Here is a 27,977-nt window from a genome sequence, read left to right as displayed (position 1 = left end):
CCATAAAAAAGAATGAAATCTTGCCATTTGTAACAACATGGATGAATCTAGAAGGTATAATGCTAAGTGAAAGTAGTCAGAGAAAAACAAATATATGATTTTATTTGTGTAAGGAATGAAACAAAAAACATTCTTAAATATAGAGAACAAACTGATGGTTACCAGAGGTGGCTGGGGCAATGGGTGAAATAGGTGAAGGAGATTAAGAGTACCCTTAAATGTGATGAGCACTGAATAATGTATAGTATTGTTGAATCACTATATTGTATACGTAAAACTAATTTAGCATTCTATATTAATTATAGTGAATTTAAACAATAAAATAACAGGCAAGAAAAGAAAACCCAGGGAACTCACCATGTGGTAGTTCCTCAAGTCCACAGAGTCCAAATCAACCTTCTTCCAGCTTTCAAAGTTACTGTTGTATGAAAGGTAATTTTGAGGGTTTTTGGTTTTATCTAGGATAGAAGCTGGGAAGAGGGATTCTACACAATCTTTGTTATTGAGATTTTAAATTTTCCTTTAAAAATGAACTTTAGGGGTCCTTGGGTGGCTCAGTTGGTTAAGTGTCGACTCTTGGTTTTGGCTCAGGTCATCACCTCCGGGTTGTGAGGTCAGGCCCCTCATCAGGCCCTGTGTTCAGCACAGAGTCTGCTTGAGATTCTCTTCCTCTCCATCTCCTTCTGCTCCTCCCTCCACTTGTGCACTCGCACACTCTTTCTAAAATAAATATTTTTTAAATAAAAATAAAATGAACTTTGGAATGTTCATTTTCTGTGATTTTTGCTTTGATTTCTTTAAAGAAGGGGAAGATCATAAAGACTGTGTGTGTGGAGTACTTCATTTTTATGTCACCACCACCAGTCTTTTTCTTGTAGCATTTTTTTTCCTTTTCTTAAATGATTGCCATTATGTGATCTTTCCAAAACAGTTTAGTGAAACAACCAGGTTTCATATTCATTTCATCTCTTGGTATAAACAGGGAAGGGAATAAACACAGCTGATTTCTGGCAGGCATACAACTTGACCATTGGGATCATCTTGGATGATCTAGTACCACTGATCTTGCTGGATCCTGACACAATGTATTCCAAAGAGAATGGGATGTTTTATTTAATCTGAGGAGTCTATCTGGTGAATTATTTAGGAATTGGTATGTTACCAATGCAATGCAAGCTACCTGTATGCTTTACTATTGAAATTGCTGGATCATAGAACATGTTTATCCTCCACTTTATGTTATACCAAATTGTTTTCCTGCGTGTTGGTACTAATTTACATTACCACTGCAATGTTTAATAATTTTGGTTCAACATCTTAACAATGAGTAAAATTCTTAGATATTTTAAGTTTTACCAATCTAATGAGTATGAAATGATATCTCATTATATTTTAATTTGAATGTCCTTAATTCCTAATGAGTTTGAGCATCTTTGCATGATTGTTAGTTGTTTCCTCTTCTGTGAAATGCCTAAACATATATTTTGCCAATTTTTCTTTTAGGTTATCTTTTTTCTAGTTAGCCAGTTTGTGTCTTGTTTGAGAAATCCATTCTACCTTTAGGTATGCTCTTAATATATATGCACATTTTTTCCCATAAGCTTTACAACTTTTCCTTTAACTTGTAGGTCTTTAATACACCTAGTGTTTATGTATTTATAATATATGGTAGGGAACCTGAGTGATTTTTTATAGCTGTAGCTAGTTGTTCTAATATCATTTATTAAATTAGTCTTTCATCACTGATCTCTAATGCTTCCTATGTGGGTCTGCTTCTTGTCCTTCCATGGCTCAGTGCCTGTCTGAATACCACATTTTCTTAATTTTTAAGTCTTTATGATGTCTTTATCATAGGCAGGATGAATTATCTAACTTTGATCTTCTTCAGTAGTATTTTGGCTGTTCTTAAATGTTTGTTCTTCCAAATATATTTTTGAATATATTTTTTAAGTTCCTTAAGCAATACTGTAGAGATTTTTATTAGATTTGTATTGAATACAAGATAAAAGCTAAAAGTATATACATAAAAGAATACAATCAATAAAGTAAAAAGGCAACATCTTGAATGGAGAAAACATTTATAAATCATATCTGACAAGGGGTTAATATCCAGGACATACAAAGAAATCTTACAGGGGACTCCTGTGTGGCTTAGTGGTTGAGCGTCTGCCTTCGGCTCCGGGCATGACCCTGGGGTCCTGGGATCGAGTCCCACATAGGGGTCCCTGCATGGAGCCTGCTTCTCCCTCTACCTCTCTCTGTTTGTCTCTCATGAATAAATAAATGGAATCTTTAAAAAGGAAGAAAGAAAGAAATCTTAAAACTCAACATCAAAGAAACCAAGCAACTCAATTTAAAAAGGGAAAAGGATTTTAATAGACATTTCTCCAAAGAAGATATACAAGTGGCCAGTAAACACATAAGAAGATGCTTAACATTACTAGCCGTTAGGGAAATGCAAATCAAAACCACAATGAAATATCACTTCACATCCATTAGGATGGTTACTATAAAAAACCAAGGAGCACCTGGGTGGCTCAGTCAGTTAGGCATCTGCCTTCACCTCAGGTCATGATCCCAGGGTCCTGGGATTGAGCCCCACACTGGGCTCAGCATGAAGCCTGCTTCTCCCTCTCCCTCTGCTGCTCCCCCTCCCTCTACTGCTCCCCTTATGTGTGCATGCTCTGTCTCTCTCAAATAAATAAACAAATAAATAAATAAATAAATAAATAAATAAATAAAATTTTATTTTTATTTTTATTTTTTTAAAAATTTTTTTTAATTTTTATTTATTTTATGATAGTTACACACACACACACACAGAGAGAGAGAGAGAGAGAGAGAGAGAGAGAGGCAGAGACATAGGCAGAGGGAGAAGCAGGCTCCATGCACCGGGAGCCCGATGTGGGATTCGATCCGGGGTCTCCAGAATCGCGCCCTGGGCCAAAGGCAGGCGCCAAACCGCTGTGCCACCCAGGGATCCCCCCCTTTTTTTTAATGACAAATATTGGTGAAGATGTGGAGAATTTGGAACCTTTGTGTTGGTAGGAGTGTAAATGCCACCATTGTGGGAAACAATATGATGGTTCCTCAAAAAGTTAAAAAGAGAATTATCATATGATTTAGCAATTCTACTTCTGGATATATACCCAAAATAATTGAAAACAGCAACTTCAAAAGATATTTGCACCCCATGTTCTTAGCAGCATCATGTGCAAGAGCCAAAGTTTGGAAGCATCCTAGGTCTCCCATCATCAGGTGAGGGGATAAGGAAAATGTGGTGTGTGTCAAATAGAAGTAGAATGGTGGATATCAGGAACTAGGGGAGGAAGAAATGGGGGGGGCAGTTATTAATGAGTGCAGAATTTCAGTTGAAAAAGTTATGCAGATTGTGCAACAATGTGAACATTCCTAACACTACTGAATTATACACTTAAAATGGTTAAGATGGTAAATTTTATGTTATGTATATTTTGCCACAATTTAAAATAAAGTCAGAATTATCAATTTAGGACTTAGGAGTTTATGACTGGAATTTAAGTCAGAACTGTTATAGGAAAGAGTAGATATTGACGGCTAGCCAGAGCCTGGGTTCCACAACATTCCAGTATATGGAGGTCAGGTAGTAGAAGAGGATGCATTAAGGGGAACTGAGTACAAGTAAAAAGGTAGGGGGATGCGTGGGTTGGCTCAGTGGTTGAGCCTTCGGCTCAGGGCATGATCCTGGAGTCCCAGGATCGAGTTGCTCATCAGGCTTCCTGTGGAGAGCCTGCTTCCCCCTCTGACTATGTCTCTACATCTCTCTCTCTGTCTCTCATGAGTGAATGAATAAAATATTTAAAAAGAAAAAAGTAGAAAAGGGGATCCCTGGGTGGCGCAGCGGTTTGGCGCCTGCCTTTGGCCCAGGGCGCGATCCTAGAGACCCGGGATCGAGTCCCACGTCGGGCTCCCGGTGCATGGAGCCTGCTTCTCCCTCTGCCTGTGTCTCTGCCTCTCTCTCTCTCCCTCTGTGACTATCATAAATAAATAAAAATAAAGAAAGAAAGAAAGAAAGAAAGAAAGAAAGAAAGAAAGAAAGAAAGAAAGAAAGAGAAAGAAAGAAAGAAAGAAAGAAAAAAGTAGAAAGGTAGGATAATCAGGAGAATATGGTATATAGGAAGCAAAGGGACTGGTCATTTGTGTCAAATGCTGCTAATGAGTCAAGTAGAGTGATGATGAGCACTAGAGCGCTGATTCTGGCAAAGTGATTTTGTTATTTAGCTAGAAATGTTTTAACGGGTATGGGAGTTGAAATATTTTTGGAATGAATTACAGAGAAAGGCAGAGGATGGTCTTTTCAATCAATAGTGGTACATAACTACATCAGAAGCTAGGTATCTTGAGTCCTATCTCACATCATAAAATCTAATCTGGGTAGATTATAGGTCTAAATATGAAAAGCAAAATAGTAAAAGCTTCAAGAAAACAATATGAGTATATTCTCATGACCTTGGGATTAGACTGCCTTAAAATTAAAAACTTCTATTCATCAAAACATACTATTGTGAGAGAGTAAAAGCGCCAGCCCCAGAGTGTGAGAAGAGATTTGCAAATATGTTGGTTATATTCAGAATATATTAAGAATTACTACAAAGAACAATATAGCCCAGAAACTACCCAAATGATGCTTGAATGAAATGAATTCATCACTTGATGAAATGGATAAACAATAAATGTTATTCTGTACAATTGAATATTACTCAGCCATTGAAAAAGGAATGAAGTACTAATACATTTTACAACATGGTTGATCCTTGAAAACATTGTAGTGAATGAAAAAAGACACAAAAGGTTACATATTGTATGATTCCATTTGTATGAAATTTCCAGAAAGAACAAATTCATAGAGACACAAAGCAGACTAGTGGTTGCCTAGGGGCTGGGAGTAAGAAGGGAAGAGGAAATGACTGTGGATGTGGGATTTCTTTTTGGCATGATGAGAATGTTCTGGAATTAGTGATCTGATGGTAGCACAACATTGTGGATGTATTCAAAGTTACTGAATTATACACTTCAAAATGGTTAAACTGGCAGATTTTATATGAATTTATCCACACACACAAAATTAGTTAAATTGGACAAAATATCTGAGTTGGCAGTTTATTAAAGAAGATATCCAGTTGGCTAATAAACATATGAAAAATGCTTAGCCTCACTTGTCATCAGGGAAATTGCAAATTAAACCACAGTAGAATATCATAACATATCTGCCAGTATGCCTGAATGTAAGATAGACATTAACAAGTGTTGGTAAGGATGTGAGGAACTGGAACTCTTTTACAGTGTGATAAGAAAATGAAACTATTGGATACTGTCAACTCTGAACAAATGCATATCCCATAATACAACAGTTTCATTCCTAAATGTATATATTTAGCAGAAAGTCCTATTTCCACCTAAAGAAATCATAGCAGTACTAATCATAATAGCCAACAATTGAAAACAACCCAAAGGCTGATCATTAGGAAAATGGGGGGGGGGGGGATGTGTTAGAGTAGAATGCTTTATACAGCTATCAGTCTTAAGCTTTTTCTTCTGAAACAGCCTCTGAAAAGCTCCAAGAAAGACTTTGGGATATCCTAATTGTTGAAAGGAGGTTAGTGTTGTTGTAGCACATGAATAAAATGGAATAGACTCAAAATGAGGTCATATAAGTAAAAAGAGGGCCATGTGTTCTCATGATAAAGAATTGGATTTTTACATTTCAGTTCAATGGAAGCTACTTTAGTTTGGTTATAGGTTTGGTTGCATGTGACAGAGACTCAATAATGGCTTAAATGATATAGCAGATTAATTTTCTCTTGTATTAAAGTCCAAGCTGGATTGGAAGCTCTTCTCTGCAAAACCATAATGTGACATGATACCACATCCACATTGCAGTCTGAGGAAATGGAAGAATAAAGGATATAGGGCATGGGCTTTTAACATTTCAGAAACTACTATGTAATACACATATTTTAAGGCAGAATCCAGTTATATTGCATATTCTTCTGCAAAAGAAATGCAGTGTTTATATTGGGCAGCCCTTTTCTCAATTAAAAACCATAGGTTCAATCAATATACAATATACATTTGGGAGCAATTAGCAGTCTCCATATAAAAATCTTTTGGCTTGGTGTAAAGTGTTAAACATATACTCTTGTACATTCTGATTCAGTTGATCCCATTTTTTTTTAAGATTTTGTTTATTCATAGAAACAGAGAGAGAGAGAGGCAGAGACACAGGCAGAGGGAGAAGCAGGTTCCATACAGGAAGCCCAACGTGGGGCTCAATCCCGGGTCTCCAGGATCACACTCCAGGCTGCAGGCGGCGCTAAACCGCTGCACCACTGGGGCTGCCCAGTTGATCTCATTTTAAAACTGACTCTGGTAGATACTGTTTCATTTTATCTAGAATGTTTCCTAAACACCCATAATTGCAACAAACTCTGAGATCAAAATGTCAGAACCATTGGTGCACCTGGCTGGCTCAGTCAGTGGTGTGCGTGACTCTTGGTCTTGGGGTTGTGGGTTTGAGTCCCATTTTGGGTGTAGAGATGGCTTAAAAATAAAATCTTTTTTTAAAAGTTTCAGAACTGGGATCCCTGGGTGGCGCAGCGGTTTGGCGCCTGCCTTTAGCCCAGGGCGCGATCCTGGAGACCCGGGATCGAATCCCACGTCGGGCTCCCGGTGCATGGAGCCTGCTTCTCCCTCTGCCTATGTCTCTGCCTCTCTCTCTAGCTCTGTCTCTGTGTGACTATCGTAAATAAATAAAAATTAAAAAAAAAAAAAAAAGTTTCAGAACTATTGACTTGTTAACTCCTTCACTTTGTCCTATGAACTCTCATTTATCTGTGTTCATACCCTTTTTTTTCATTTAGTTGCATGATGGTATTTAAGAGCTCTCCAAGCTTTTCATTTCTTATGTGAATTGTTTTTCAGTTACCTCTCTTTTCTACCATAGATTTTTTATTTCTTTTGTAACACAAAGCTAGCAATTAAAATGTGTTTCTTATCTTTCAGACTTGGTGTCCAGGTATGAGGCCAAGAAGTTATCTCCAAAAAGAGACATTTATGAGACAGAACCATCCCGATGGACTATCATGGAACAATTTAAAAGTCATAATCCTGAGAAGTCCATTTTCAGAGATATCTGGGAACGCAGTAGTCAGTTTGAGACACAACAGGAACAGGAGGACTATTTCAGGCAGTTTGTTATCAACCACAAACACTTGCCTATATTTAACCAAAATACTTTACTCACTCAGGAATTTTATAATAGAGAAAAAATCTTTGAATGTAAAGAATGTAGGAAAAACTTCAGTTACCATTTATTTTTTAGTCATCACAAAAGAACTCATTCTAAAGAAAAATGTTCTGAATGTAAGGAATGTGCAGAAACTGTTAATACATCGTATCTTACTAAACAGAAAACTCAAGATAGTAGCAAGTGCAGTGAATATAAGGAATGTTGGAGGGCTTTTATTCATTGTTCACAACTTAAACAACACCTGAGAATCCACAATGGTGAAAAACGCTATGAATGTAAAGAATGTGGAAAGGCCTTTAATTATGGCTCAGAACTTATTCTGCATCAGAGAATTCACACTGGTGAAAAACCCTATGAATGTAAGGAATGTGGGAAGGCCTTTAGGCAGCGATCACAGCTTACTCAACATCAGAGACTTCATACTGGTGAAAAACCTTACGAATGTAAGCAGTGTGGGAAGGCTTTTATTCGTGGCTTTCAGCTTACTGAACATCAACGACTTCATACAGGTGAGAAACCCTATGAATGTAAAGAATGTGGAAAGACTTTCAGGCATCGCTCACACCTTACTATACATCAGAGAATTCATACTGGTGAGAAACCCTATGAATGTAGAGAATGTGGAAAGACTTTTAGCTATCACTCAAGCTTCTCTCACCATCAGAAAATTCATTCTGGCAAAAAACCTTATGAATGTAGTGAATGTGGAAAGGCCTTTTGTGATGGCTTACAACTTACTCTACATCGGAGGATTCATACTGGTGAGAAACCCTATGAGTGCAAGGAATGTGGGAAGACGTTTAGACAGTGCTCACACCTCAAAAGACATCAGAGAATTCACACTGGTGAGAAACCTCATGAATGTCTGAAATGTGGTAAGGCCTTTAGACTTCATTCACACCTTATTCAACATCAGAGAATACATACTGGTGAGAAGCCCTATGAATGTAAAGAATGTGGGAAGGCCTTTAGCTATCATTCAAGCTTCTCACACCATCAGAGAATTCATTCTGGGAAGAAACCTTATGAGTGTGGAAAGGCCTTTAATCATGGCTTGCAGTTTAATCTACATAAGGCACTTCATACTGTTAAGGTGCCAGTAAGGCTTCCTTTCCTCTCTGCTCACCCAAGTCTGACATCATGAGATTATTTTTAGAAATATAGGTTTTCTTTTTTTTTTCCTTCAAGGTAAAAGTTGGTAAAATACTGAATTTCATTAGTATTGATTTATTTCAGTAATTCTTTTTTTTTTAAAGATTTTTATTTATTTATTCATAGAGACAGAGAGAGAGAGAGAGGCAGAGACACAGGCAGAGGGAGAAGCAGGCTCCATGCAGGGAGCCCGACGTGGGACTCGATCCCAGGTCTCCAGGATCACACCCCAGGCTGCAGGCGGCACTAAACCGCTGCGCCACAGGGACTGCCCTATTTCAGTAATTCTTGAAAAAAAAAAAAAACCTTCAAGCAGGAAAATGGAAAAGTATTTAACAGGTAAAAAACTGAAATTGCTCTGGTTTCAGTGCAGTTTCTGAATTATAATAACCAGTATTGAAAATAAATTTTATGAAAGTGTTTTTAATGAAACCAGTAAAACATGGCAGAAATAAAATGAAAACAATTTCTTCCCCTCACACAAATCCTTGAGATCGCCAATATGTGTGTGTTGCTCCTTCCTGCTCAAACATACCTGCAAATATGAAGTGTTTATTGTATATGTGTGGAAGGTCATACCACCTGTAGTGGCATAGCAATTTTTTTTTGCATTTGAATAATTGTGGACATTTTCCCAGGTGACTATATATGGATCTAATTCATTATTTTTAAAGCTTCAGAATATTTCTAGCTCACTGTTTTTAAAGCTTTAGGATTTTCTAATATGGGATATATGTCTGTATTTTAAGCCATTCCCTACTGTAGATATTCAGTCATTTCTATTTTTCATCACAAATGATCATATAATAAACATTCTACCTTGTCCTTCTTTTATTTCCATTGATTAGATTACCAGCCATGAGAGTGTATGTATGTTTTTATGTTACGTTGACTTTTTAATTTAAAAAAATGTTTTAGGTAATAAAAGCACATGCTACGAAGTTCAAAAGTTATCAAACAGTAAAAAGTAAAGCTTCCATAATATCTGGTTCTATAGCCACCTGCTTTACCTACATGAGGTCAACAATAGCTGTCAATTCTTTTGTATTCTTCCAGGGATTAATTTTTTTTTAATTCTTTGGATAAAATGGAGTAATCATAGTTTCATAATCTTTTACTCATGAAATTCTCGTTATTCAAAATTTAGCCCTCTTTAGTTTATTTTCTGTATTTCCCAGGGATTTACAGACATTGTGCCATCATTTTATTTTCTTTCTGTTCCAACTCTTTTCATTGCCTGCTCTGCAATATTGGAACACTCTTCTTTTGTGTATAATATTGTTTGAACCCTCTCTCTGTTTTTTTCAACTTGGTCTTTTCAAAAACACCAAGTCTTAGTTTTATTGATCTTTTCTGCTGTCTTTTTAAAAGTCTCTTTTGGGACGCCTGGGTGGCTCAGCGGTTGGGCGGCAGCCTTCAGCTCAGGTCGTGATCCCGGGATCCGGGATGGAGTCCCGCATTGGGCTCCTGCGAAGAGCCTGCTTCTCCTTCTGCCTGCGTCTCTGCTTCTCTCTCTGTGTGTCTCTCATGAATAAATAAATAAATTTTAAAATAAGATAAAAAAGTCTCTTTCAGTTATATCTGATCATAGGTGTTTATCATTTCCTTCCTTATGCAAACTTACAGCTTAGTTATTTTTTTCTAGTTCCTTGAGGTATGAAATTACATACTTAAGTTTTTTTTTTCTTAATGTAGGCTTTTAACCCTGTAAGCTCCCCTCTTAGAATTGTATTTGCTTTATCCCATACATTTGTTTCCATTTTCATTTTTCTTAAGATACTTTTTGATTTCTGTTTTGATCATTGTTTTTTCAGGAGTGTATACTCTTGAAAATACGTGATTTTCACATATTTGTGAATTTTCCAGTTTTCCTCCTGTTAGTAGTTTTGGGTGTTTTTTTTTTTTTTTTTAGATTTTGTTTATTTATTCATGAGAGGCACAGAGAGATCAGCAGAGACCTATGTAGAGGGAGAAGCAGGCTCCTTGTGAGGAGCCTGATGCAGGACTTGATCCCAGGACCCTGTGATCATGACCTGAGCCAAAGGCAGATGCTCAACCACTGAGCCACCCAGGTGCCTCTGTTAGTAGTTTCAAACCATTGTAGTCAAAAAAGTTACTTGATAGGATTTCAGTCTTAAATGTGGTAAAACTTGTCTTAATGGTTGTATCCTGGAGAATGTTGTGTGTGTTCTTTTTTCTTTTGTTGTTGTTGTTGTTGTGTGTGTTCTTGAGAAGAATGTGTATTCTGCTGCTGTTGAATGGAATGTTCTGTGTATGTCCATTAGTTCCATTTGGTCTAAAGTTTTATTCAAGTGTTATTCACTTTTTCCTTATTGATTTCTGTCTGAAAGAGCTTATTGTTGAAAGTGGGGTATTAAACTTCTCTACTATCTTTGTAATGCTGTCTACTTCTCCCTTCATATCTGTCAGTTTTGCTATGTTTAAATGCTCTGATGTTGGATGCACATATATCTATAATTGTTATATTCTTTTTATGAATTGACCACTTAATGTGACCCTTGTGACAGATTTTGACTAAAAGTCAATTTTTAGATAGAATTATAACCACTCCTGCTCTGTTTTGATTATCATTTGCACAGAATATCTTTTTCTATCCTTTCACTTTCAGCCTATGTGTATTCTAGAGCTAAAGTGATTCTCTTGTAGGCAACATATTTGGGGATCTTTTTTCTTCTTTTTGGTCTGATCAGCTACTCCATGGCCTTGATTGGAGAATTTAATTCTTTATAGTTAATTAATGGTTGATAAGATCTTTTATTGCCATTTCATTCTTTGTTTTCTTACTGTATTGTAGGTCTTTTGTTCCTTTCTTCCTCTCCTGCTATAATCCTTTGTAATTTGATGCTTTTTAATTTTTTTCAAATTTTTAATTTTTTAAATAGGCTCTACCCACAGAGTGGGGATTGAACTCATAACCCCAGGATTAAGAGTTGCATGTCCCACCAAAAGTGCCAGACAGATGCCCCTGGTGATTTTTTTAAATAGAGATATACTTTGATTCCTTTCTCTATCTCATATCTACTATAGATTTTTTTCTTTGTGGTTACAGTGAGGCTTACGTAAAACATAAGTTTAAGCTATAATAACTTCAGTTGCATAAAAATGCCCTCCTTTTACCTCTGCTCTCCCCTCAAGTTTTATGATATTGATGATACATTTTATATATTTTTATATCACATATCAAATTGTCATAGCTAGTTATTTTAAAATATTTTTTGTTTTTTTAACTTTTATACTCAAATGTGATTTATGCGCCCTCTTAGCAATATCTGAGTATTCTGAATTTGACTGTTTACCTTTTCCATTCAGTTTATACTTTCCTAAGATTTTGTGTCGTTACTTAGTGTCCTGTTATTTCAACTTGAATTCCCTTTAGCATCTCCTTTAAGGCAGTTCTAGACTGGTGATGAGCTCCCACAGTTTTTGTGTGTTGGAGAATCTCTTAATCTCACCTCTGTAGATTTTTTTTCTTAAAGACTTTTATTTATTTACTCATGAGAGACACAGAGAGAAGACAGAGACAGGCAGAGGGAGAAGCAGGCTTCTCACAGGGAGCCTCATGTAGGACTCGATCCTGGAACTCCAGGACCATGCCCTGAGTCGAAGGTAGATGCTCAACTGCTGAGCCACCCAGGTGCTCCTCACCTCTGTAGCCTGCCATATATATCTTAAGTTATCAAAATCTACCTGTTGATTAATGTAGTTCCAGTTTAGAATATAGAGATATAGAAATGTTACTACCCATTACTTCTATTTCATCTCCATTTTGTGTTATTTTATATATTATATCTATATATGGGTTCATGAACCCAAACTTTATATTTGTGTCAGTTAAGATGCTGAGTAAAGGGCAGCCCTGGTGGCCCAGCGGTTTAGCTTCTGCCTTTGGCCCAGGGCGTGATCCTGGGGACCCGGGATCGAGTCCCACATCGGGCTCTTCATGACGAGCCTGCTTCTCCCTCTTCCTGTGTCTCTGCCTCTCTCTCTCTATGTCTCTCATGAATAAATAAATAAAATCTTAAAAAAAGATGCTGAGTAAAGAAGATGCAAAGTATATAGTATAGAGCTTATTATATTAACCTTATTTACCATTTTTATTACTCTTTGTTTACAGTGGATTCAAGTTAATATCTAGAGTCATTTCTTTATTCTATATAAGTTTGCTCCCACTTACCTTTGTGCTGTTATTATTTAATATAGTACATTTCAGTATGTTCTCCGCCTACCAGTACAGTTATATTGTATACAATTGTATAAATATTGTCTAGTATAAGCCCTGGCAGTTTTTTTTTAATAATGCAAGTGCCTGACTTAAACCAAGGCATCCATTTCAAAGAGGCATCCACTTCAAGATGGCTATTTCGAACACATTGCCAGCCACATGACTAGATAAAGAGCCAGGCTTCCCCTCTCTCAAGGCTTTTTTGTTTTAGATATCTTTCTTGGTTGATTTCAATAACTAAACATTTGGGCTACTTGTTTGTTTGTTTTTTTTTTCTTCCTGAGCTTTAAATTCCTGCTCTTATGTTCTAATTTCATCAATAAAAAGTATGCCCACAAAACCCTAGGCCCCCCACCCACAACCCCAATAAAAGTAGAACCCTTCACCCTCTGTCTCTCCTTGCAACCTTACTGTGTGGTTCCAGGGGTGTCATGTAACTTTTAGGTCTTGCAAGTAATATTTTCTTTTAAAGTTTCCTGATGTTTATTATTAAGGGTATCTTGCAATCACAATAAGAATCACAAGGGCCAGTCTACAATATTGGTTATCAATAGGTTGGGACTGATACAAAATATTGTTTTCTATATATAATTGCTTTTTGGATCAGTTAAGAGAAGAAATATGCTCTTGTGCTGTCTTTTCTAGTTACATCATTACCTTTATCAGTGCTTTTTTTGGTACAATCTCAGGTACTTGCTTTCATTCTGAAGAACTTTCTTTAGTGTCTGTTATAAACATATTCCGTCAGTTTTGGTTTGATTGCAATGTATTTCACCATTTAAAATTTTTATTAATTGATTGATTGATTCATTCATTTATTAAAGACTTTATTTATTTTAGAGAGAAAAAGAGAGTGAGCATAGTGAAGGGCAGAGGGAGAGGGAAAGAATCTCTGACTCCATGCTGAGTGCAGAGCCTGATGTAGGGCTTGATCCCATGACCTCAAGATCATGACCTAAGCTGAAACCAAGAGTCAGATGCTTAGCTGACTGAGCAACCCTGGCACCCCTCACCATCTTTTTTTTTTTTTTTTTAAGATTTTATTTCTTTTTTCATGAGAGACAGAGATGTAGGTAGAGGGAGAAGCAGGCTCAATCTGAGACAGAGATTTGGGTAAAGACACATGACCCAGGGCTACTTTAAGGAAGGCCTCAATCTCACTCCTGTAAAAGCTCATTATCAAAACTTCTGATTTAGGTCAGTTAAATCTATAATAGAGGTTTGGTAGGACTCAGAAAATACAGTGCAAAGTGGCAAAGCTCAAAGCGCAAACTCTCTAGACAGCAGTACAGATCAAACAACATGCTTTCCAGTTGGCAACTGAAAATGCATAGTTGCCAAAAGGCGACAGAGCTTGATAGCAAACCAAAGCATGAGAAGAAAGACCCCTGATAATAGTAGCTATTGCTTAGACATTCTGCCCACTGCTCTAATTTTTGCAGCCACCCTACAGATGTGGGATAGACTGTCAACTCAGAATTCGGTTTGGGTGTCAAAATTGATAGTAGCACATTTGCACCAACAGGATATAGAAAGGCTTATTACATAGTGAGATTTCTCTGGGGAGAATAAGGCAGGATTCCAAGTAGGTCTCAGAATGGATTGAGAGATAAGGGAGGGGAGAGTGTCTTGGGTTTTTATTGTGCTTAGGGATGGGGCTCTGTAAGGGTTCCCATGAAGAGGTTGGGGTTTGCATAGTTTGAACTTCCCTACCTTCACTAAAGCAAGCCATACACAGCAGTCAAATGTCAAAAAATGGAATCATACCCCTTATTACACTGTATTATCTATTATTTTGTAACAAGCTACCACAAATTTAGCAGCTTAGAGCAACACATAGTCTTTATCTCACAGTTTCTGAGGTTCATGAGACTAAGCACAACCTTTCTGAGGCCTCTACTTCAAGGTCTAACATAAGGCTATAATCAAGGGGTGCCTGGCTGGCTCAGTTGGAAGAGCATATGACACTTGATCTCAGAGTTGTGAGTGGAGCCCTGTGATGGATGTAGAGATTACTTAAATAAAACTTAAAAAAAAAAAAAGGTTACAGTTAAGATATGGGCCAAATTTTACCTGAAGGAACAACTGGGAAAGGATCACTTCCAAGCTCACAGAGTTACTTGCAGGATCTAGTTCCTTAGAGGCTATTTGACTAAGGACATCAGTTTCATGCTGGTTGTTGGCCAGGGTCCAATTTCAGTTCATTGCTGAATGGGCTTCTCCAGTATGGCATCTGACCTCATCAAAGCAAGCAAGACAGTCAGTAAAGAGTCTTCCAACAAAAAGAAGTTCTCTTTTGTAATCATGGAAGTAGCTTCCTATGACCTTTGCCATATTCTATTGGTTAGAAATAATTTGCTAAGTCAGGCCACTCTCAAGAGAAGGGGATTATACAAAGACTGCCTATCAGAATTCAGAGATCATTGAGGAAGATCTTAGTCTTTCTGTCACAGGGACCTATGACATTTACTTGAGCAACTGTACATTAGAAAAAGGAAATTACCCAGACATCTTGAAGTCTCTCACACAAGGCCCTGAGTTAACAATGACATCCAGAGACTAAAAGCATTCTCATGGTCCACATGTTAAAAGTCATATGCGGGGGTCAGGTAATAAGTGGATTCCTGACCAATGTCTAGCTTACAATGGATCTACTGGGTTCACAGACCAATTGGTGGTAATTTTGTGTATCCCTTAATTTACAATAAGTATTGACATACTTTGGAGTTGGGAGTTACTCTGATGTGCAATTGTTGGCCTGTAAGTGTTGAGCTATCGTAGAAAAGACCAAATGGAAATCTCTGAGATTACCTCCATCCCCTCAAAGTATAATGGTGAATTAAAAACTATGTCACGTTGCAGAGATAGTAGAGATTAGCCCCACCCTAAAGATCAAAGGATGTAAAGTTGGTAGTCACTATTATATCTCATGCTCATATATTTATTTTACACACTAGTCTGTGAATGTAACAGGAAGATGACTGTAGGCAATTGCAAGCCCTACCAATTAGTAGTCTCTGGAATTGGTATTTTTGTTATAGCAGGTATATAGTATACAGTACGTTATTTGAATGACTATTCTTTTCTATCTCAATTACAAAAGAAAACCAAAGACCATTTGCAAGTGGCAGACAAAATGTGTATTTATGATTTTGTAACCTCTGTCAAAATATACAATGAGGAGATCTGGACCGTCACAGCAATTAATTTTATCGATGACATCAATTTGATAATACAGCATAGAGAAAGGATGTCATGCAACCTTAATGGGAAGCCTTGTTAAGACACATGTTCCCCAGAGAATGAAAGAAAAACCTACAAAGATTCAGAGACATTCCACTTAGTAAAGTAAAAGAGAAATTGCTCTATTTGTATCCTCTACTGTTGAGAAGAAAGTGCACTTTCAGGCAAACTTCTTTGTGCTATGAAAGCAACACATTTGACATTTTAGAAACTCCATATACAGAGTTACAAAGAATGTTGCCAGCATTGAGTGGAGCCTAGCACAGTAAAGTAACATGTCCCAGCTGAGGTGCAAATAGTGCTTCTACTTGAGCTATATGATCTGAAGTACTGTATACTATTGGAAATATGAGTGATGGAAAATGATGTGGTGTGGAGTTCATGGCAAGCCCTAATCAGAGCAGAATGACTGAGGACATGTCATCTATCACAGATAATTACACAGTTTTTGAAAATAAGCTCCTGGTGTGCTACTGGGCTCTGTGAGGACAGAATGCTTGACCATGTGAAACCAAGTCACCATGCACCCTGAATTGCCTGCTGTGAGTACAATCTTTGAAAAAACTGGATTGAGCATAAGAAGTACTAAGGGCACACAATCTACATGAGCACGTCACCCATCACTTCCACTAGTGTCTCTCTCAGATCACTGATATAGACATTTGGGAGCCTCATATAATCACATGAGGAAGAAAAAAAAAGGCTGAGCTTGGCTTAGTTTGTTGGCTTTATATGTGAATGTTAAACTGAAATGGAAAGCAGTGGTGTTATACAGAAGCTTCACACAGGGGTGGCTCTGAAAGAAATTTTTCCTAGTGGGTGGAACTTCAGGTATTGCATTTTGGTCATCCACTTCATGTGGAAGGAGAAATGGACCAAGAGAAGAATAATCATACTCCTTGGGTAAATGGCCTAGTCAGAGGCCTGAAAGAATAAAGGTTGCAAGATTGTCACATCACTCAATATTTAACCAGAAAACAGAAACAGTATATATGAAGGTTTATTGCAGTGAATCTGCTTATGTGATTATGGGGGCTTCCTAGGCAAGTCTGAAATCAGGAAGGGCAGGCTAGAATTCTTGGACATGAAATGAAATTGCTATCCGTGGGTAGGGAATTCCTCAGCTCTGCTCTTAATGCCCTCCTAGATTAACTAGGGTGATCTCTTATTATGGACTTTAGTCACATCTACAAAATACCTTCACAGCAACACCTAGATTAGTGTTTGATTGAATAACTGTAGTCTAGCCAAGTTGACACATAAAAATGACTTTAACTGCTCGCTGCTTATCAGCTTGGCACCCATACACATTTCCTTTATCACATTCTTCAAATGAAGACAATAAGTCATACTTCCAACTAACATGAAATACTATCCTGTATACAGCTGAAAACACATTAACCCTCTCCTCAAGAGAGGGAGGACACAAAGTCCTTGGGTGAAGTTGACTCTTATATTCTGTAACTTAAATACTTTGGCATAAAGTTAACTGTTACTAATAAATCTTATGTTTGACAGAGGATAACAGAGGGAAGGAAACATAAATATCTGGTTAATATATATACAAACAACAAAATGAAGAATTATGCATGCTATTACTGTTCTCATTTTTAGAACTGGTCATGTGGTCATAGTATTTATAACTACCTTCTTCCACTACACATTCCATATCTACTTTGCCCTCAGCAAGCATCTCGGCTGATTTTGATTCTTTCCTGTCAGGATAAACCAAGTATTCCTGAAGTGTTTCAGCCCTTAGCAATCCTGCCTGAATCCACTTGTAGTTTTCTATTAACATTAATCACAGGATGTAGTAGTACTGACATGCTTAGGGATTGCCTTTATTTCAGACATAAGATTATTTAAATCCACTAGATATTAGTAACCCAATTTCCTCTTGGTAATCAGGACCAATAACTCCTGGAGTACAGTAACCTCCTTCTTTGCCTGTTGATTCAGAAGCATGAGGTGCCCAAAGTGGCCTCAACCCAAGGTGGCAGCTTCAAATTTCAGTTTAATGGAACAATTATTGTTTTCTGGTGGAAGCATTCCTCTCTTTGCAACTAAGACTTCTAGTCCAGTGGAGCCTAAGGTTGTAGGGATGGAAAGCAAAAATTTTGGTAGTTAATCACTATGGGTTGAATAATGAATGGAACCACTCCCATTTGCACTCTGATTCCTGGACTCTGGGAGAAACAGCACCATACTGGATGCTGATTTCAAGCATTTACAGCATCCTCAAAGACATTTCCCTAGTCCCACAAGATACGGCTAGCTTAGTGGCATAGAAATTGAGGCTTCAGAAGGCCATTCTAACATTCTATCAAGACAAATTTTCTGGGGGAAAATGCTTCTTTAGGATGATGGAAAACATAGTAAAACCATGTGAGTAGTATGAATATGAACACATTGCCACAATTCATTTGCTATGAAATGAGCCCTTTGATCAGAAGCAAGTGTTATTTGAAATACCACAGTGAAAAAAAAATACCACAATGATGCATAAGGTGCTCTGTAAATCCACAAATGGTAGTTCGGTGGAAGCATTGAATGTGGGGGGAAAAAAGCCCTGTCACTCAGGGAATGATGCCATTTTGGTGACTCAGTGTGGGTCAGCTAGTGGCTGACTGGGCCCTCAGCAGTAGCTGTAACCAGGACATTATTGGTGAGTTTAAGTCCATATTGCTGAGCCCATGCATAATCTCCATCCCTGGGACCTTGCCATTTTGTTTCATCACCATGAACCCACTGGGCAATGATACAAGTGGCTGAGAAAAGAGGCTGACTGATTTCCACAGAGTATATCCCATACATGTATTAAGATCCTCCTCTGCTGAGATGAACATTCATAAGGGACACAAATATCTTCATATCATTTCCCATTCAGAGAGCTTTGGCCACGTGCCATTCCCCCAGACCTCCTTATCATACATTTTCTAGTCCTGTTCCTTCTAAGTCCCTGACCATCCAACCAAACTTTTGGCCACAACCTATGAATCTAGATTCTTGCTTTGGGCCATTTCTCCTTCCAGGCAAAAATTAGCCAGATGCCCTCCTCACATTTCTTCCACTGGGAATATTTCATCATTGTCCTTCAAGGAGGTCCCAGAAGGGGCCTGTTGTGCTGCAATTGTTCCTTATTTGGGTGGTACTTCCATGTCATACAGAACCATCTGTAAACCATGTTCACATTTTTCTCTTCCTCAGCCAGCTGGTTGTAAGTACTCCCCATGAGAGCATAGGGAGGGTGCTGGGAATGGCAATATCTTATGAGTAGGGGTCATGTGCATTTATTTAGTCATTGTCATTATCATCTTTTGAGAGAGTGTGTGCGTGGAGGGGGAGGGGCAAAGAAAGAGGAAGGGAGAGGAAGAGAGAGAATCTTAAGCAGGTTCCACACCCTGCACAGAGCCTGACAAAGGGCTCAATCTCATGACCCTGAGATCATGACCTGATCTGAAATCAAGAGTTGTATGCTAAACCGACTGGGCCCCTTTAGTCCACTTCATGCAACTTTGGCTTCAGGGCCTGCTTGAGCCAAATCTACTATATACAACCCCATTTGATAACTTTGTGGCCTGGTGGGCAGCTCAGATCTCATGGTACCTGATGGCCTATAATTAATTGAGTCTACAAAATCTCAGTATCAAATCAAATGCTATTTCTCAAAAGAAGAGTAGCTGTAGAGGATGGTGGGACTTTGCCCCAAAGCCTGAAAGGTCTACACTGTGATTCATCTATAGGGGCCTGCCAAAGGCTCAAAATGGCATTTGTATCTACCACTAATACTTCAAGACTATTAAGTATTCTGAGTCACATGGACCAATTAGAAAAGCAGGTTGCCTGGCAGCCTGGACCTGCAGAAGAGTTTTCTCTCATTCTGGGCCCCACTCAAAACTAGCAGTTTTTCAGTTCATTTAGTAAATGGGAAATTATGCATTTCCAAATTACTTTTTTTTAAATGTTGTGTCTAAAATCCAAAGAGTCCAGGGTGCCTAAGTGGCTCAGTCAGTTAAGCATCTATCTTCTGCTCAGGTCATGATCCCAGGGTCCTGGGATCAAGCCCCACATCAGGCCCCTTGCTCAGCGAGGAGCCTGCTTATCCCTCTCCCTCTGCCTACCACTCCCCCTACTTTTGCTCTCTCTCTGTCAAATAAATAAAATATTTTTTAAAAATCCAAGAGTCCACTATGTGTCATGGCTTTATTTTTATTCTAGGAGGGGCCAGATGCAACAACTTATTCTTTACTTTAGAAAGGATATCTCAATACGCACCACATTGACTCCACAGAAATTCCACTAATGTGGAAGGCCCCTGAATTTTTGCTAAAGTTATCTCCCTCTCTGATGTACAAATATCTTGCCAATATGTCTAGAATCCTGATTAATACAATGCACTAGCATGATGACTTGTGCAAGGGAAACATTAGTGAGGTGTAGATGGACTAAATTATGACCTAAAGCTGGAGAGTTGATATACCTTTGTGATCGTTAATTTAATATGTGTATTCCAATTGTGCATTTGGAACTGGGGAAATAACCACAAGATGAGCTGGGAAACCAATGGGCTCACTGTGACACAGCCTTGAGTTAAAACATTGATCACCTGACCTTCCTAATTCCCTACTATAACAGATGGACCACAATGACATCTTGGGTTTCCAGAAATTTGCATCAATTCAACCCAATGTTCAGTAATTCCTAAAAAGTATGATTATTTCTTTTTCCCCAGTGCAACTACCTTGGTAAATGGCCAAAGTTTCCTTTGGAGAAGGATAGGAGAAAGATTAACAACATAAATTTTTGGCAGTGTAGCAGTATCCTTTCGCGAAGAGACCTAGACCTAGACCAGGGCCTTTGTGTCTGTAAAGTGGCTCAGGTTTTGGAATTAAAGGGTTATGAATCACTGTGGTAATTCAAGTTAGACTTCTGTTCACTCATCCTAGATGTCTTCTGCTTATTTAGATCAATTAAGAATTTAGTAGTCTAGCCATCTTTGTCTTTTCTAGATATACTGTGATCAATTAGCAAGCACCATAGGTCTCTGTGAGTCAGACTACATTTACTGCTTTAGCTTTGCTGTCCATTACATAACCACACCTGCCTTGTCTTTTGTGATTAAGTGTCACAATCTGGCCCCTGCTACACCAGTATCTCATTATCCCCATTGTATTTTGAGATTGAAGTTCATTGGCAACAGTTTCTCTTTTTTTCATGTTTTTATTTAAATTCTAGCTAGTTAACATTATATGGTAAAATTGGTTTCAGGTGTAGAATTTAGCGATTCATCAATTACATATAATACCCAGTGCTCATCACAAGTACCCTCCTTAATACCCATCACTCATTTAACCCATCCTCCACCCACCTCCCTCCATCAACTCTCGGTTTGTTCTCTTTTGCTAAGAGTTTCTTATGGTTTGCTTCACTCTTTTTTTTTTCCTTCTATGTTCATCTCTTTTGTTTCTTAAATTCCACATATGAGTGAAATCATATGGCATTTGATTTCTCTGACTTATTTCAGTCAGCATAATACACTCTAACTCCATCCTCCAAAATGGCAAGATTTTGTTCTTTTTTTAAAGATTTTTATTTATTTATTCATGAGAGACAGAGAGAGAGGCAGAGACACAGGCAGAGGGAGAAGCAGGCTCCATGCAGGTAGCCTGATGTGGGACTCGATCCCAGGTCTCCAGGATCAGGCCCTCGGCTGAAGGTGGCGCTTAAACCACAGAGCCCCCCAGGCTGTCCCGATTTTGTTCTTTTTGATTGATGAGTGATATTCTATTTTATATATGTATATGTATATATATACACACATACATATATATGTTATATATCTATTATATGTGATATCTATATCTATATACACACACACACATATGTATCTTACCTCTTTATGTATTTGTCAGTTGGTGGACATTTGGGCTCTTTCCATAGATTGGCTCTTGTGGATAATGCTGCTTTTAAACATCAGGGTGTGTGTGCCCCTTCAAATCTATATCCTTTGGGCAAATACCTAGTTGTGCAATTGCTGGGTCATAGAGAAATTCTATTTTTAACTTTTTGAGGAACCTCCATACTGTTTTCCAGAGTGGATGCACCAGTTTGGCAACAGTGTCCACCACAATTTCCAATGTACAGAGAAAACAGAATTCTTCAGTTTGCTGAGATTCCTCTTCACATTTATAGTGAAAGGTTTGTCCTCTAGATTTGCTGGAGTAAGTTAGCAGGTCTTATGTCTAGTCTAACATTCCAGTCTCCCTAAGCCTTTGGATACCTTACTCTACAGATATTAAGGCAGATCCAGCGTTATAACTTCATTTAGTGGAGGCCACCTTTGGGTCCATGTCTCAGCCAGCCAACCAAACAATTAGAGTCTTTCCTAACTTATCAAGACAAAAAACACTGACTCCAGAATCTCTGGGCCCGTATCAGTAAAGTCTGCCTGACACACCTTATATTCTTTCCACCATAATCACACTCTTTAAGATCCATTTCCAAATACAACCCACAGATTTATATTTGCATAAATTAGAAAAATCAAAGCACAACTCTTCTGGTACACGTTGTACCTAACTTTTTGGGTGCTCTGGAACTTGAGTCTAGTTATTGGTCTAGAAGCAAAGAGGTATGAAAGGAGTAGTTTTTTTTTAAGATTTTATTTATTTATTCATAGAGACAGAAGAGAGACGCAGAGACACAGGCAGAGGGAGAAGCAGGCATCATACAGAGAGCCTGATGTGGGACTCGATCCAGGGTCTCCAGGATCACGCCCTGGGCCGCAGGCGGCACTAAACCACTGCTCCACCGGGGCTGCTGAAAGGAGTAGTCTTGATAGGGATTGCACCGAATCTGTAGATTGCTTTGAGTAGTATAGTCTTTTTAACATTCTTCCAATCCATGAACATGAGAGACCTTTCCATATACTGGTGTCCTCTTCAATTCATCAATATCTTATAATTATCAGCATAAAAATCCTCACTTCTTTGGTTAAGTTTATTTCCAGATATTTTCTATTTTTTAAAGATTTTATTTATTTATTCATGAGACACACACACACACACACACACAATGGCAGAGACACAAGCAGAGGGAGAAGTAAGCTCCATGCAGGGAGCCCGATGTGGGACTCGATCCTGGATCACAACCTGGGCTGAAGGCGGTGCTAAACTGCTGAGCCACTGGGCTGCCCTATTTTATTCTTTTTGATGCAATTATAAGTAGGGGTGATTTCTTAAATTTTTAAAATAATTCATTGGTAGTCTATAAAAATGAACCGATTTTTATATGTTGATTATGTACCCAGCATATTTACTTTTTATTACTTCTGTGTGTGTGTGTGTGTGTGTGTGTGTGTGTGTGTGTGTGGTCTTTAGGGCTTCTTCCTATATAAGATTAGTCCTCAGCAGTGACAATTTTACTTCTACCTTTCCATTTTGAGTGCCTTTTATTTCTCTTTCTTGTCTAATAACTCTGGGTAGAACTTCTAGTACTATATTGAATAGCTGTGGTGATTGGGCATCCTTGTTTTTTGTTCCTGATCTTAGAGGAAACGCTTTTAGCTTTTGACCATTTAGTGTGATGTTAGCTGTGTTCTTGTCACATGGAGCCTTTATTTTGTTGAGGTACATTCATTGTACACCCAATATATTTCAGTCTTTATCATGAAAAGATGTTGACTTTTTCTAAATACTTTTTTTTGTATCTGTTGAGATAATATAATTTTTATATTTCATTCTATTAATGTGGCTATCACACATTATCACATTTACTGATTTGTATATGTTCAACCATCTTTGTATCTCTGGGAGAAATCCCACTTGACCATGGTGTAGAATTCCTTTAGTGAGCTCTTCAATTTGGTTTGATAGTATTTTGCTGAAGACTTTTTGCATCTGTGTTCATCAAGGATGTTAGCCTATAAGTTTCTTTCCTTGTAGTCTTTGTCTGGTTTTACTCTGGGGTTAATTTTAGCCTTATAAAGTGAGTTTGGAAGTGATTCCTTCTCTTGAATATGGAAGTGTTTGAGAAGTATGTGTATGAATTCTTCTTTAAATGTTTGGTAGAGTTCACCAGTGAAGCCATCTGGTCCTGGAATTTTTTTTGTTAGGGGATTAGTTATTATTGATTTAGTCTCCTTACTCATTATTGGTCTGTACAGATGTTTCCTCATGACTCAGTTTTGTAGACTGTGTTTCTAGAAATGTATCCATTTATTCTGGATTATCAAATGTATTGTCATAATTATTTATAATAGTATCAGGATCCTTTGTATATCTGTGGTATCATTTGTAAGGCCTCCTTTTTCATTAATAATTTTATTTTAGTCTTCTCTTTTTTAACTTAATCTAGCTAAAGGATTTTTTTTCAAAAGGCCAACTCTTAGTTTTACTGAACTTTTCATTGTTTTTCTAGTCTGTATTCATTTATACCTGCTTTAATGTTTACATTTCCTTTTCTGCTGACTTTGGTCCTCATAGTTCTTTTTTCTAGTTCTTTGAGGTGTAAACTTGGGTTGTTTGAGATCTTTCATAGAACTTCTCTTGCCACACACCATGTTGCATTTTCATTTCATTTGTCTCAAGATATTTTTTATTTCCCTTTGATTTCATCTTTGATCCATTGGTTGTTTAGGAGTATGTTGCTTAATCTACACATATCTGTGAATTTTCCAGTTTTCTTACTGTTACAGATTTCTAGTTTCATACCATTGTGGTTACAAAAGACATTAGATACAGTATTGATCTTAAATGTGTTAAGACTTGTTTTGTGGCCTAATACATAATGTATCTTGGAGAATGTTCTGTATGTGTTTGAGAAAAATGTGGATCCCTCTGTTGTTGGATGGAATGTTCTGTGTATATCTGTTAGGTCCATTTGATCTGTAGGATTGTTAAGTACACTCTTACCCATTTTCTGTCAGATGAGCATTCTGTTGTTGAAATGGGGGGTATTTAAGTTCCCTATTCTCATATTGCTATTTCTTCCTTTGGTTCTGTTAATATTTGCCATATATATTTAGGTGCTCTGATGTTGGCTGTACATATATTTGTAATTGTTATATCCTTTTTATGAATTGACCACTTAATATCATAGTGACCTTCTTTGTCTTTTGTGACAGATTTTGACTGAAAGTCTATTTTATTGACATATGTATAGCTACCTCAGCTCTCTTTTAGTTGTCATTTGCATGGAATATTTTTCTCCATCCTTTCACTTTTAAAGTAGTAAGTCCCCTCTAGTAGCATATAGTTAGATTGTTTTTCAATCCCTTCAACTATTTGACATCTTTTGATTGAATAATTTACTCCATTTACATTTAAAATAATTTTTTTATTATTTATGATAGTCACACACACAGAGAGAGAGAGAGGCAGAGACATAGGCAGAGGGAGAAGCAGGCTCCATGCACCGGGAGCCCGATGTGGGATTCCATCCCGGGTCTCCAGGATCGCGCCCTGGGCCAAAGGCAGGCGCCAAACCGCTGCGCCACCCAGGGATCCCTAAAGTAATTTTTGATAGATAGGATCTTTTTATTGCCATTTTGTTGTTTTCTGTTTTGTGGTTCCTTTCTTCTATTCTTCCTCTCTTGCTGTGATTTGATGCTATTTTATAATAATATGCATTGATCTCTTTCACTCTCTTTTAGAGAGAGAGAGAGAGATCATGAGCCAGGGAGAGGGGCAGAGGGAGAGAGAAAGGAAGAGAATCTCCAGCAGACTCCTTGCTGAGCATGGAATCCTATGTGGGGTTTGATCCCATGACACAGAGACCATGGCCTGAGCCAAAGTCAGACACCTTCCAGGTGCCCCGATCTCTCTTTCTCTTTCTCTTTTGCATATCTACTCTAGGTTTTTGCTTTGTGATTTACCATGAGGCTCACAAAAAAAAATATCTCATAGACATAAAGCTAAATTTAAGCTGATAACAACTTAGCTTTGGCCATATATAAAATCTCTACACTTTAACTTCTCCACCGACATTTTTGTTATCAGTGTCACGATTTACATTTTTATATGTGGTTTTTCCATTAACACATTATTGTAGCTGTATTTGAAATACTTTTGTCCTTTAACTTTTATACTAGAGCTATTAAGGCAACATCACATTGTAGTATTAAGGTATTCTGATTTGACTATTTTACCAATGAGTTTTATACTTTTATATTACTTAGCATCCTTTCATTTCAAGTTGAAGAACTCCTTTTAGTATTTCTTGTATGGTGGTGGCCCAGTGGTGATGAACCCTCTTGGCATATGTTTGTATGGGAATGTCTTTTTCTTTTCTTCATTTCAAGGACAGCTTTGCTGGGTGTAGTGTTATTGACTGGTAAGATTTTCTTCCTTTCTTTTAGCACTTTGAATATATCATGCCACTCTCTCCTGACCTGCAAGGTTTCTGTGAGAAATCTGCTAGAAGTCTTATAGGAGCTCCCTTATATGTGACAAGTCACTTTCTCACTGACTTCAAAATTCTCTTTGTCTTTGACTGCTGAGAATTGATTATAATGTGCCTCAGTGAAGATCTCTTTTTGTTTAATCTATTTGGGTTGTATAGGCTGCCTATATGTGGAAGTTCATTTTCTTCTCCAGATTAGGGACATTTTGTGTCACCCATTCTTTTTAAAAATATATATATATATTTTTTAATTTATTCACGAGAGACACACAGAGACAGAGGGAGACATAGGCAGAAGGAGAAGCAGGCTCCCCACAGGGAGCCCAATGTGGGACTCAATTCCCAGACTGGGGATCATGCCCTGAGCCAAACGCAGATGCTCAATGGCTGAGCCACTCAGGTGTCCCTTATTATTTCTTTAAATAATATTTCTTTTTTATTTTAAGTTTTTATTTTAATTCCAGTTAGTTAACATACAGTGTTATATTAATTTCAGGTGTACAATGTAGTAATTCAACACTTCCATGTATCACCCTGTGCTCATTACAACAATGCCCATCACCTATTTAACCCATCCTCCCACCCTCTTCCCCTCTGGTAACCATCAGTTTGTTCTCTATAATTAAAAGTATGATTCTTGATTTGTTTCTCTCTTTTTTTCTCTGCCTCCTCTGGGACGCCCATAATGCATATATAGATACTTTTGATGGCACCCCACAATATCTGGAAGTTTTCTTTACTCTTTTGACTGGGTAGTTTCAACTGAACAGTAAATTTCAAAGCTTACTGATTTTTTCTTCTGCCTGAGCAAGTGTCCTTCTGAAACTCCCTGGAATTTTTCTGTTTAGTCATTGTGTTTTTTAGGTCCAGAGTTTCTGTTTGATTTTTTTTAATGGTTTCTAGCTCTTTCTTCTATTTCATTTTGTTCATATATTGTTTTCCTCATTTTTGGTTGTCTGTTTTTTGTTGTAGCTGATTGAGTTTCTTTAAGATAATTATTTTGAATTTTTTGTCAGAATTTGCAGATCTGTTTACTTTGTGTTGGTTACTGTTACTTTATTTTGTTACTCCAGTAGTGTCATATTCATCTGGTTGTTTGTGATCCTTGTGGCTTTCTGTTTGGTATCTGCACATTTGAATTGGCACCTCTTCCAGTCTTATAGAATGCTTCAGTTGTGAAACCCCCTCCCATGTTAGTCTTTCCAGAGATTCTTGGTATGTTGGCTAGTGGGGTTCATGGATAGGCTTGTTCCTAGTGTCTGGGTCAATGAATTGGTGAGTTTGACACCTGGGTACATGGGGTGGGCCTGGTACCTGCCTGGGACTGCAAGGACAGGACTGGAGCTTGGATTCATGATGGCAAATCTGGCATGGGGGTCTACCGGGCTGGGCCTGTTGATTGGGTCTGTGCAGCCAGCCTGGAGTCTGGGACTGCAGGGGTTGGCCTGGTGCTAGGGTTCACTGGTCTTAGCCTGGTGACTGGGTCTGTGGAGATGGGCCTAGAGCCTGGGTTCATGGGAGTTGACTGTTTTTGTGGCAGGCTTTAAACCTCAGTATGCAGGAGCCAGCCTTGGTACTTGAGTTGGCCTCGCGTCTGAATTCATCGGGATGGGCCTAGTCATGAGTTCCTGGGGGCCAGCTTGGTGCTTG

The 27,977-nt window shown here is 38.0% G+C and overlaps 1 protein-coding gene across 5 annotated transcripts in view; it reads left to right on the top strand.

Annotated features, from left to right (window-relative positions):
- The window catches only part of ZNF461 (zinc finger protein 461), a 52,333-nt gene extending 43,070 nt beyond the window's left edge, over window positions 1-9,263 (top strand). For 4 of the 5 annotated variants that reach the window (XM_055310692.1, XM_055310695.1, XM_055310693.1 and 1 more), the window contains one exon: window positions 7,042-8,634. In XM_055310692.1, coding sequence (XP_055166667.1) covers window positions 7,042-8,432 — 1,391 coding nt within the window. In that variant the 3' untranslated portion in view covers window positions 8,433-8,634. Of the gene's footprint in view, window positions 1-7,041 lie in introns of all 5 variants that reach the window. The other variant, XM_055310694.1, reaches the window with a different exon arrangement.
- The last annotated feature ends 18,714 nt before the right edge of the window (window positions 9,264-27,977 follow it).

This window comes from Nyctereutes procyonoides, unplaced genomic scaffold (genome assembly GCF_905146905.1).
Source record: "Nyctereutes procyonoides isolate TBG_1078 unplaced genomic scaffold, NYPRO_anot_genome, whole genome shotgun sequence".
Taxonomy (NCBI): domain Eukaryota; kingdom Metazoa; phylum Chordata; class Mammalia; order Carnivora; family Canidae; genus Nyctereutes; species Nyctereutes procyonoides.
This window is presented reverse-complemented; position numbering and strand designations above follow the sequence as displayed.